Source organism: Triplophysa dalaica, chromosome 12 (genome assembly GCF_015846415.1).
Source record: "Triplophysa dalaica isolate WHDGS20190420 chromosome 12, ASM1584641v1, whole genome shotgun sequence".
In the NCBI taxonomy this organism is placed as follows: domain Eukaryota; kingdom Metazoa; phylum Chordata; class Actinopteri; order Cypriniformes; family Nemacheilidae; genus Triplophysa; species Triplophysa dalaica.
This window is the reverse complement of record NC_079553.1, coordinates 7,804,325-7,816,567: the sequence shown is the minus strand read 5'-3', so window position 1 is coordinate 7,816,567 and position 12,243 is coordinate 7,804,325. Positions and strand designations below refer to the sequence as shown.

The following is a 12,243-nucleotide window of genomic DNA, read 5'->3' as shown; positions in this document are numbered from 1 at the left end:
TGTCTCCTTGAGCTTCAGAGATGTTATGAGAGCTTGTGAGCTTCCGGTCACAAAGAGAAGTGTTGATTGTGAGCAAGGAAATCTCAAAATGTGTTCAATGTTTTGACAGGCATTATGAGTTTTGTGGGAAATCACAGCACGATTATCTCCCACTTTTAGGTTTTGTTTAAGCTCTAGACAAGCATATGCGAGTGTGTTGTTTGCCTGTTTGTTTCAGTGAACACGAGTGAGTGCAGTGGGAACCGTCTGCTTGCTGGTTCTCAGTGCCTATGGGGTCTTTTCCTGCCTGCTGTATACAAAGTGAAAGATGAAAGCAGCAAAGCATTGTGGTTTGTGATTGTTTATCAGGAGAAACAGTTTCTAAAAGACAAAAAAGTATTAAGGATTTAAGTGGGGAAAGCTGTGTTGTGAGAGAAACTCAGGATGCGTGTTTGTATTTGATGGCATAAATAAGAAAATGTCCACTGCTAGAATCAGAGTTCTCCTTAATAGGTATGTATTTTTTTAGTCTAGAGCCCTTGAGATGCACCATCTTGGTTCACTACATAATGTTTAATATTATATCTGTGTCCAACATAAGAATGTGAATTTAAGGTTTAATATGAGGCATACCCTTGTGGAAAAAAAGTGCACTTTAATATACTTTTTAAAAGTGTACTTATTACGTAAATAATGTACTTTAAAACAGCATACTTAATTGTGAATTAATTGTAATGTTTTCAACCATCTAAATACGTATTATCTGTAATTTATTTCAAATATATTACAGTTTTATTGTGTGTTAAAGGCATTAAGCTGAACTTTTGAGTGATTTTTTTAAACAACTTAAGTGGCACTTTAATACATTTTTACGTGTACTTTCAAATTTGCGTATAGTGTCTTCTATATAATATAATACTTTATTCTACATATGCTTTAGAATTATTAATCAATACAACACTATAAGTGTACTTCTGTCAAGTACTACAAATTCAAACTCACTTAAATTAAAAGCACATTAAAACTTGCACATTAAGAATTGTACATTATTACAAAGCACATTTTTAAAAAGTGCACTTAAGTGTGTTTAAAAAAAATATCATGAAAATGTACTCTCTTGAATGACAGTTAAGTTGACTTCAATGTCAGAAATATTATGCTACCTAAAAATACACTTTTAAAAAGTGTGCTTTGATTATTTAAAGCACACTTGAAGTACACATTCAATAGAATTAAATACACTTATTTTTCACAAGGGTACACTTAAAAAAATTCAGGGTTGGGTCAAAAAGGGACAACCCTGTTGGGTTAAACGTACCCAAAAAATGTTTATATTTGACCCAACAATGGCTCAAAGCAAGACAGCATTTTGGTATGTGTATGATTAAAGATTGAGTTTTTGGGCTAGAGAAAGTGAGATATACAGAATGGGGAAATGTTAGAGATACTTCTTCTGGATCTGCCTTCTCAGCTTTTGATTCAACCACAAACACATTATGAATTATCCCAAAATAATCCAAAGAAATTTAAGTGTCAAATTCCCTTATGCATTGTATATTTAAAGGGCTCAAATCAAATCGTTGCTTCTGCAAATATTTACACTCCTGCTAACACAGTAACCTACACCTTGACTGGCTGAAACAATGAAGCAATTTTGCGCAATTCTAACTTCAATAACCAACTTTCTTATACAGCAGACAGAGACGGGGGTCAGAGGGGCTGGCCGTCTGCGAGTGATGAATGACCCCGTGGAGACACAGAGACTAGACAACTTTCACAAGACTCACAGTTCTGAAGAGTGTGTACTGTAAGTTTGTGTACTGTATATTACAGTTGTGTTTGGTGTACTGTATTTCTTCCATTGTCTGGTGAGATTGGAAATCTATTGTAAAGGTAACCGTGAAAATGTTTGTGTCTCTCTGTGTGTGTTATGAATCCTGTCTGATTGGTCTTGGATAGGTTGCTCTGTTCTTATCATTAGGGGTGCAGTAGCTGTAATGTTTGCATGTGGATGTGTGTGTGTGCGTCTGTGTGCGCGTGTGTGTTTGTATGTTTAATCAGAGCAACAATGGGAGTCAACTCAAAAACAGGATACCAGGGTTTCCTGTAGTAGAGACTGTCTCTGGGATACCCACGGATATGTACAGATTACCTTGCAGATGTTAAGATCACTAGCTAGAATGCATTCTTTGGTAGTGTTAATCATTTGCACATGCATTTTATTGTTATGTATTTATGTTGACAAAAACAACAGCTTTCACTGGGTTTTTTAAAAACGGATGCAACGTTATTGTATCAAACTGCATTTATTTAATAGGATGGTAACACAACATATTAACAAAAAAAATGTAAGTTATAAAAACGAACACAAAAGATTGAAGAATGTTGGTGGCGGTACCCATTGACTCACATTTGTTTTGTGTCCATACAATAGAAGTGAATGAATAACGATATTCATCGTGTAAAATAATGTCATCCAAGAAAGAAAGTCACATGGGTTTGAAAGGGCAGGAGGTTAAGTAAATTATGCATATTTTTCATTTTTGCGCAAACTTAAACATCTCAGATAATTCTCCTCAAAAAGATTCAGAAATTACAGAAAGTATTAGAGTTTTAGAAGGACTCAGTGTCACCGACTGAGTTCAGATTGAACAAATCTGATATCAATATTAATTAAGTTTTCAACATGAACTAAACATTTTTTTATCAAATGAACCCAAATTATTTTATCACCCTCCACATTAATTTTCATCGCCATACCCTTAGAGGTACGGTTCACTCACAAATACTAATTCTGTCTTCATTTACTCTCCCTCAAATTGTTCAAAATCTGTATAAATTGAAAGATATTTGGAAAAATGCTTGTAACCAAACAGGTATTGGTCACTGTAAGAATATAAAATTCTTATGTCCCCTTGTCTAAGTATTATTCTAAGGTTGAAGAGTCTAGTCGACGGAACACACAGAGTATCAGGATCTATCCGGGAGACCAAGAATGAAACACAGACACAGGAGTGTAGTTCAATCAGAGTCCCAAGTTTAATGTATTAAGGACTAATATTTATATGCTTGAAACAGGAGGTAACATTGGTCATGGAAAATCACGAGAATGGAAAATCAAAAGACCTTCTGTTTATTCTTACTCCTCCTGAGAACAATCAGATATGATATCACAAAGTATGTATTCGATATTCTTTATACATTCAACATTACAGTATCAAAACAATTGTCTCTTGACATCAGTAGGAACCTTGAGATGGAGACCAACGGATACTCATATCAGCATAAGACAGCATAAGACATGATACAACTTTATTGTATTAGACACAGCCGAAAAATTGTTGAGGACACAGAGGAAATCCAAATCTCACAGTCACCATTGACTACCATAGGATTTTTTTTTAATTGCTTTGTTCTGTTGAACATAAAATAAAAGAATTTGAAGAATGTTGGAAAGCAAACAGTTTTGAGGCACTTTTGACTACCATTGTCATTTTCCTACTCGGTAACCAGGACATGTACACAATAATGATCCAGGTCCAAATGCAAATAATGACTAAAGTAGTTTCAAGAAAAAGACCTATAACATTTTGTTCGCGAATGCCCCCACCCCCAGCCAATTAAATTCAACCTTTTTAAATGTGGATTAAGTGAAATGTGCTTGATGTGATGTCAAAGATAAGTGTTGTAACGAATGTTATAAGCGTGCAAATGGAGCATATTAAACTGTGACAGGTTGTGTTTGCTGAACTCTAAAAACAGAAGTGTGCGCGTGTGTGTGTTTGCTGCATCAGCATGCCTGCATGTGTGTGCGTGCAACGTCAGCTCGCGTGTTTGAGCTTTCAGCAAGTAAAACCCACCTGTGAGATCTCCAGCTGTTGTTGTGAAGAGTCTGAACAACGGAAGGAGGAACAGAGGAACAAAATGTGCTGCTCTCCTCATTCTTCTCCTGTATACGTTCTGTTCTCTTTACCTTGCAACTCATTCACGTCTGCTTTTGTCTCACAGGCAAATTTCTGTGGCTCCTTGTGCTTGTTTGCATTTGTCTGGTGTTGTCTTGATGCCAGCGCTGTAGCTATGATCTCTCTTAACATAGACGCCCCAAAACACCATACGTTGTACCGACATGTTTTTAATAGATAAGATTTTGCTCTCCAAATATAGACTGAAAAGTCATAAACGAGACGAAAAACACAGGCACAGACAGGCAACACCCCTCTGGCACCTGCTGACCTATGTCACAGTTTCTTGGGCGTTAAACCTTTGCTAGTAAAACAGGTGAGGTCAGAGGTCACAGGCTAGAATGGCGACCTTGTTTTTCCCCTGTGCAACTGTCCTGCACACTATCTCTTGTCTTGTCTATGTTTCATGTGCAGTTGCTTTATGGTATTTATGAGCAACAGTATGCAGAGCAGACTGCTGTTGAAAGCTTTTCCTACTTTGTCTATACTGTACTGTAGCATGTGTGTATCCTGCTAGACTGCACAAAAGTCTAACCCCAATTTAGATGTTTTAAGGTGTAATTTTATCTTCATCCAGGGCTCCATCTAAATAGCTGCTGCTTTCTGAATCATCCAGTGAACGGATTCCTTCACTGAACCAGAAATTTCTTTCTTTTAATTTTGTTTTATATTAGATATAATTAAGCATTATCATTCATATTTTCTATGGTCATTACCTTGATGATTCCCTTAAAAATTAAATCACTCAATATTGTGACTAAAACAGACCTCCCAGGTTGCTTTCTTTCTGTTTAATCTGAGGAATAGTCTTTTATTTTATATTGCAAAACGTGTGTTCAAGTGTACTTTCAGTACACTTATTTTAAACTAAAAACAAGAACGTACACTTTGATTTATACTTTTGATGTACTTTTCAGAAATGTACTTGAAATTATAAGTACTTACTGACACATAATTGTTTAAGTATATTTACATTATTAACATTAAAAGTACATTGATGTATTCTAAGTTTGGCCTATACTTGGCTTTTGTGATTAAAAAATATAGTTGTAAAAGTATACTTTTATAAGCTAAAATGTAGGCCAATTAATTCCCACATAGTATTAAAATAGTACACTATACTAGTAGCCTATTGAATTGTATTGAAACACTTTATACTTTAAACTCAAACTTTACTTATTACTTAAAGTACTTTTGTGTAAGAGTATGTAGACTGTCCTATATATGAACGTTTCATAATAAGTGTCATTCACAAAAATTGATAAATAAAGCACGTTTTGCTGCATCTTGACTAACTGAATGTGTTTTGTGGGCATTGATAATTAAAAGACAATAATTTTTGTTCAGTGTTTTGACAAAACGATTAATAATACAGGCAAAATTTAAGTTTTATATGTTTAACCAAGTGAAATAAAAGTCTAAAATTCCAAGGATGATAATTACAGCCACATTAGACAACAGTGCTACAACTTTATTTATGTTCAAGATTTAATGCTTCTTTACAACTTTCTTTAAGTAATCTAAGTATTTCTCTGTTGAAGTGCTACATCGCAGATAACAAGATTAAGATACTGACTTAATAGTTAAAACATTTTGTGTGTGTTGTGAATGTGTGTTTATGGCTTTCTGATGCTGGCCAGGACGTTCTGAACGAGTTTGGAGCACTCAGCCATATTGAGGCGTCTGTCATGATCCTCATCTACATCACGCACCCACTGCTCAGTCTGCATAGGGTTCAGTGTCTACAGAAAGAGAAGACAAGCTTTTATTGCCAAACTATCATTTAGTAATACAGGGCTTTATATTTATTTTTAATCCTTTTTTTTTAAATGAGTCAAATATCCAGACCTGGATTTGCCTTCCGAACTCGATCATCAGCATGTCAAAGATCCGTGGCATGTCCAGCAAAGCATTTCCACCCTGTGTGTAGTGAAGGCAAATCTCGTGTCCCAATGGAGGAGGAGGAGGAGGAGGAGGAGGAGTTCCAACGTCTTTTAAAGAAACAGAGATAGCGAAAGTTTCGATCAATTTAAAAACATGAACAGGGAATTTGATGCTAATTGATGCTGTTAATTGATCTTAATTGAATAGTACATGGACATTATGATGCCTTGATGCCTGATGACTCCTGAGATAGGCGCAGGCTCCCCGTGACCCGAGGTAGTTCGGATAAAGCGGTAGAAAATGGATGGATGGATGGACATTATGATCTGCAGTTAAAGTCAGAAGATCTGTGATCAATCTCACCTTGACAGTTCGTCACAGCGACCAGGAAACATAGGCCCAACAGTGCCACCAACTGACCAGATTTTGCCATTGTTTTTCAAAAGACCGCAACACTCAGGTGAAGAGCTGTAATCAGGAAGAAAATAAATATGAACAGTTGATACAATAAAACAACAGCAATGATCACTCTGTAAGACTCAATTTTATGCGTTTTTAAAATCTGACAAATGTTTCTCCAAAAATGTATTTGCAAAAATCAAAACTGGACAAACAAGTCAAAATAACTGAAATGATGCTCTGTATTTATTCACACCACAAAAACTGCAAAGGAAACAAGTTCATATTCACTTTTAAGCAATGCAACAGTTAATTTTGTACATATCTTTAGTTTATTGTAAAAAAAAATTATCACAGTTTTCATGTGTCTTGTCTTTCACAATGCTGTTGGATGACTAGGCTACATGTCACTCCTGAGGTTTGATTTTGAAATCTTTAGACATGAAATGGCCACAGTACATCTAGAAATGCTGATTTAAAAAAAAAATCTGGAATTGAATGTTAATTTCTTCTTACATTTTTTGAATCCCCTGTTATTCAGCTAGCGTGACATTAGATCTGAAATTAAGTGGAAGACATAGCAGGAACTAAAGAAGTAATAAGACATACTCTGCAAGAGAAAGTTTCTCCGATTCTGACGTAACATACTGATATTATTTTCTCATTATTTTAATCTTGGCAAAAAATAAAAATAAATGGAGAATGGTATATATTAAAAAAAAGAACATTGTTTGATTTAATTGCACTTAATGTGTCAAATGTTTTTCAAATGTTGATAAGCTGTTTTTGTTTGCAAGGGCGGACTGTACCACAAAGATTAAAATTTTCGCTCTTTCTTATTTATAGTTTAGTGTCATGTTCCTGGCATCAACCTGCACCAGAATCATTTTGCAAGTCATGTAATTGTTGTCAGTTTTCCTGAACTCACGCTGAGCATTCTTGTTGAGCTGGTTTTACTAGGTTGTGTCCAATTCCAAACTCCAACACACAACTGATATAATTTTAGATGCACGTAAACACTTTGTATCACTACAGCGAATACAAGCAAAGTGAAATCTTTAAGCTTGATTATTTATTTTTTCTATTCATATTTCCTTTCCATATCAAAACTGTGCATTCTAAACTAGATGTGATAAAAAAACTGCATAAATAATAAATAGTAAGTAAAAAGGATAAACACGTATGAAATGGACAAACACTTTATAAATAATTCACAAATAATAATAATAATAAATAATAATAGATTTGAATTATTCCTGAAGTAGCTTTTGTAGAGAACCTATTTGAACTGAGTGAATTAAGCAGGTGAGAAGAGGAAGAAGTGGAGAGAGTAGAAAGTGAGAGAGTGCAGGTGCCTCTTACCTGTATGAAGTCTGAAGAGAAACTACTGTACCGCTTGCTACACCTGCACCAAATAAGCGTAGAAAAGCAGGTAATCATGTGATTTACATATCACCACCTATTAGCTCACTTAGAATAGAAAGAATAACCAAAGTGGGAGGGACTTTAAAAGAAAAGCTGCATGTTTAACTGGTATTTCAGGATATGCTTCCTTGTTCCTGATTAATGTTGTGGAACATCATGAAAACAGGGTAAAGACTGAATGTGATAAAGAAATGCAACATTTGTAAGACCCTCAAAATCACTGTTAGAATTAAAGTCACATAAAATGGAAGTTGAATCCACTTAAACAATAGAAGACATTTGATTTTGTATTGCATGTAACATCATCTTTCTCTCTCACACACCCAAATAAATAAATGAATACAAAAATACTTAAGTTGAACATTTACTTTATCAGAAACGCATGTCCCAAAACTGTCAAGACTGTGAGTTGTCAAGTATGCAATAAATATCCAATTAATATGACAGGTGTGTTATAATGAAAGTATTTAAAATATTATTACATATGGACATCATAATGGATGAGTTGGGTGTGTGTGTAGCAACAGAAAAAACAGGTCTTTGTATTACATGCACACTCTTTTACTTTTACTTTTACTCTTTTCCTTTTAATGACTTGCTTCACTGTAAATGACAATAGTCAACATCTAAAGTAAACAACACACAGGGCGGAACTGCTTTGCTGGACAGGCCATGGATCTTCAACATGCTAATGATTGAGTTTGGAAGGCAAATCCAGGTCCGGATATTTCTCATCTACTAATTTTCAAAAGAAGGATTAAAAATAAATATAAAGCCCTGTATTACTAAATGATAGTTTGGCAATAAAACCTCTCCTTCTCTTTCTGTAGACACTGGACCCTATGCAGACGGAGCAGTGGGTGTGAATATTTACAGAATGAATTCACAGGAAAAAAAATGTTTTTACTATAGTCAGTATCTTGTTATCTGGAATGTAACACTTCCACAAATAAATACTTAGAATGCTTAAAGAAAGATGTAAACAAGCATTAAATCTTCCACATGAATAAGGTTGTACCATTGTTTTCTAATGTTTTCTAAACTTTAATTTCGCTTTAATTTAAACATATAGGTAATTTGCCTGTTTTAGACCATGGAAAGAGAATGAAAGCTTTATTAGCTTCATTTATGTCATCGTTTGCCCAAATAGTTTCATTTGAATGGGTTACGTTCTTTCAGTTTTGTATGCAGAAGGTCATGACACCAAAGATCACAATGCTCGTCAAGAAAAAAAACATTTATTTATCAATGTTTGACCAATATTCTTTCATATTTTATTTTTATATTTCACAATCAAACTAAATCTTTATCGTTCCATCGATAAATTCACCAACTGTGACAGAAATAAATGCTTCCCTTATAATACATTATTTCTGAACAGCTTAGTTTGTTTTGTGTTATTTTATCCCATGTGCCAAAGGAACGTTTTACATTCTCGAAGGTTAAGGTTATTTATTATCAGCTTTTCATATAGTCTAGGTTTTTACACAGACCTGCATGTCCAATCCATACTCCTGCGATATCATGTCAAAGACTCCCTGCAAGTCCAGAACACTGTAACGACCCGTGTACTTTAGACATACTCCATCATTCATGTCAGCATCATGGACACATTTTCTGGAAACCCTGTTAGACAGAAACATCAAAATGTGAGTTTTAGATTGTAATGCTAAACATGGCAACCCAACAAAATGAGACACATTCGAGAAAATGTGTCAACACACTGAAATCTACATGAAATTGATGCTAATCATGGTAAAAATTCAGTTGAATACTCATTTTGTTCAGTGATGATCACAGCAGATAGCAGGCACAGACTCACTATGACTAAACGCTGTCCAAACTGTGCCATAATCACAGTTATCTTAACTAAAATGTGGAGACACTGCAAAGGAGAATAAAAAACAGGAGGGAAATTCAGTCTATAGAGAGATGAATCACTGTAATAACTAGGACTTAAGTTATGTCGAGTTATAAATGGAGCAAGAAGACAGTCTGAAAGTAGAAGAAGTGCATGCGATTCTAAACTTAAAACTGCCCAAAACACCTGCACTGAACATGTAATCCAAAAACGGTGTGAAATAGGTATTACTTACTATTTATAAAGGACTAAGATTATGTAAAAGGGTAAGGATTGGGAGGTCATCAAATTAAAACCAGAAATGTAGGGAGTCAGGCAATGTTTTTGAGCAGGTTTTGTGGTTAAGGATCAAATCGTTGCCAAAGCAAGTTACAGTGCATTTACTTATAATGCGTGTTTTCTGAGAATCAAATGATAATATGGAGAATATAATACGAGGAATCATATGAGTGATGCATTCGTGTAAAAGCATGTAGGGCGTGTGGGGCACAACCTACACACGATTGCAACACATACCTTATATACATACTGTACATTCCACACACTTTTGTCTTTTGTGAATTTATGGAAAGTTTTGATGAAATTTTTGTTTTGCGTTCAAATCAAGTTTTGCCCATTTAAGTACATTTTATCATATGTTTTTGTTCTGAGTCTATTTCTGAATCACCAAGTCCATTCCTGTATTATTCGAATATTGTTGCCTAAAACATGGCACCATTTTAAAACATCTTAGCAACTCCTAGAAACATTTTTCCCTTTACTTGAAAAGCTTTTCACACAGTGGGGTTATTTGCGACGCACTGTTACACAAACTTTTTTAAGATTGAAGTCAAATGAAACCATTTTAGTTCTATTTCATTTGATTAATCTTAATGCTAATTACAATATAGGGGGGAAGTGATCATTTGGTTTATTTGTCATCATTTGCAGCATTTTCTCATGTATCAATTAATATATATGAATTGATAATAAAACAGTGTACTTTTTAAATGGTTACATGCAGTGTTGACAAGCACTTTTTAATACTTTTTATTGGTTAGATATTTGCAAAACCCATTGACAAACATAAAGGATGATACCTTTAATGATTTATGACAAAAAATAAAAAGCTCGAAATATGGAGAAACAAGATTCCGGAAGGACAGCACCAATAAATGAATGATCACCAATAAAGAAGTCAGACTCTTTGGAAACTGGGTTTTTTACCTTCACACGCACCAGTGTTTGCCACCATCTTCAATAACCAGTTTCAATAAGGGAATTACTAAACCATTCATTTCTTATCTGCATTAGAACTCTAAATATTGTTGCAAAACTTCATTCAGCCTTTATCCAAAATCATGGGGCTTTCAAGTCAAGTCAAGGTTTATTTATAAAGCCCTTTTTAGAACAACAAGTGTTTACATAAGTGCTGCACAAGCATAGTTAATACGATATCAGAATATCAATAAGACGATCTATTAAAAAGTTTGTAAGTAAGATAAGATATCATTTAATTTTTCCTAGTCAATGATGTCTGAGAACTGACCGAACCTTTTTTCTAAATATCTTTCTCTATTTTCAGCAGAACAAAATAGTTTATATAGGTTTGGAACAATTTGAGTGTAAATGATGACAGGATTTCAATTTTTGGGTGTACTGTCCCTTTATGTTTTTTTTAATACGTTTATTTTATACGGTTTTCCTAGCTTGCAAAGGCCCAGGTATTTAGATAAAATGAGGAAAAAAAGAGCTCAACACGCACACATGTGAAAAATTCTATTTGAATGGTTTGTGCTCTTTAGGTTTTTTTTTCGTTGGTTACACAAAATATCACAATTTTAATTTTAATAAAAAAATCAAACAAATTCAATCCCATGATTTCTGAGTTTAAGGTGTTTAGTTTTAGTTTATTTCTCATCATATCTGGAAGATGAACATGCACTCTCGAAGGTTAAGGAATCCATAATGATTCTGATCTGCACCGAAAATCATCTGCTCCACCATCCTAATGTTATCAGAATTCTATCAAAGGGAAGAGAAATTAGATTTCATTGATATATGCCTTATTCATTCAATTGGAATCTAAATATTAGAGATTATCTTTTTAGTGGTATAGTTTTAAAAAAATATACAGACCTGCATGTCTCATCCGAACACCTGGGCTGCCAGGGTTATACAAGTCCATAGGCTTTATGTGCCTTCGACTTAATTGAATATCTAAATCAGGGAAATTGTTTTCCAGATCTCCTGTTGGACAGAGCACAGAGTTTTACAGTAAGACAATGATGAAATTATGACACTAAATAGGTAGCAAATAATGAGGTCAACAGGTGACAAGCAGGAAACAATGACTAATTAATGAATAATTAATGAGGAAACGGGGGGGGCGGAGTCTGGAGACTAGACATGAGAGCACATGGCACACCAAAAACAAACAATGGCCATGTGCTTTCACACAAAACACGTTGGACTGTCACGACCCTGACACAAGAATAGTAACGCATGACTGACCGAGGTAGGATCGTGACAAATATGTAGTTATTTAGTACAAACTTTGTTCAATGATGATCACAGCACCCAGCAGCAACAAACTCAGTATTGCTAAACACTGTCCAAATTGGGCCTAATAACAGATTTCTAGACCTGTTATACTGTATGTGCAACACTGAAACTAAGAATCACAGGCAATTTATAACAGAAAGAAATAAAAATTTATCAACTAAAATAACTTTAGGACAAATGTAATATCTA

General features: G+C 34.5%; 1 protein-coding gene across 1 annotated transcript; it reads right to left on the bottom strand.

Annotated features, from left to right (window-relative positions):
* Positions 1-5,391: 5,391 nt before the first annotated feature.
* On the bottom strand, positions 5,392-7,706 carry si:dkey-247k7.2 (uncharacterized protein LOC797677 homolog). Its single transcript, XM_056762787.1, has 4 exons — positions 7,587-7,706; positions 6,189-6,293; positions 5,790-5,932; positions 5,392-5,683 (listed from the first exon to the last, which is right to left on the bottom strand). Exons 2-4 carry the CDS (start codon positions 6,256-6,258, stop codon positions 5,558-5,560), a joined length of 339 nt encoding a protein of 112 aa, XP_056618765.1. The 5' UTR covers positions 6,259-6,293; positions 7,587-7,706; the 3' UTR covers positions 5,392-5,557.
* Positions 7,707-12,243: the final 4,537 nt, after the last annotated feature.

Excerpts from the sequence above, each read along its gene's own strand:
- si:dkey-247k7.2 (XM_056762787.1), bottom strand. The coding sequence starts at position 6,258 with ATGGCAAAATCTGGTCAGTTGGTGGCACTGTTGGGCCTATGTTTCCTG. Across the intron at positions 5,933-6,188 it reads CGCTGTGACGAACTGTCAAG|ACGTTGGAACTCCTCCTCCT; the intron begins GTGAGATTGATC and ends TTTCTTTAAAAG. Across the intron at positions 5,684-5,789 it reads AGTTCGGAAGGCAAATCCAG|ACACTGAACCCTATGCAGAC; the intron begins GTCTGGATATTT and ends CTCTTTCTGTAG.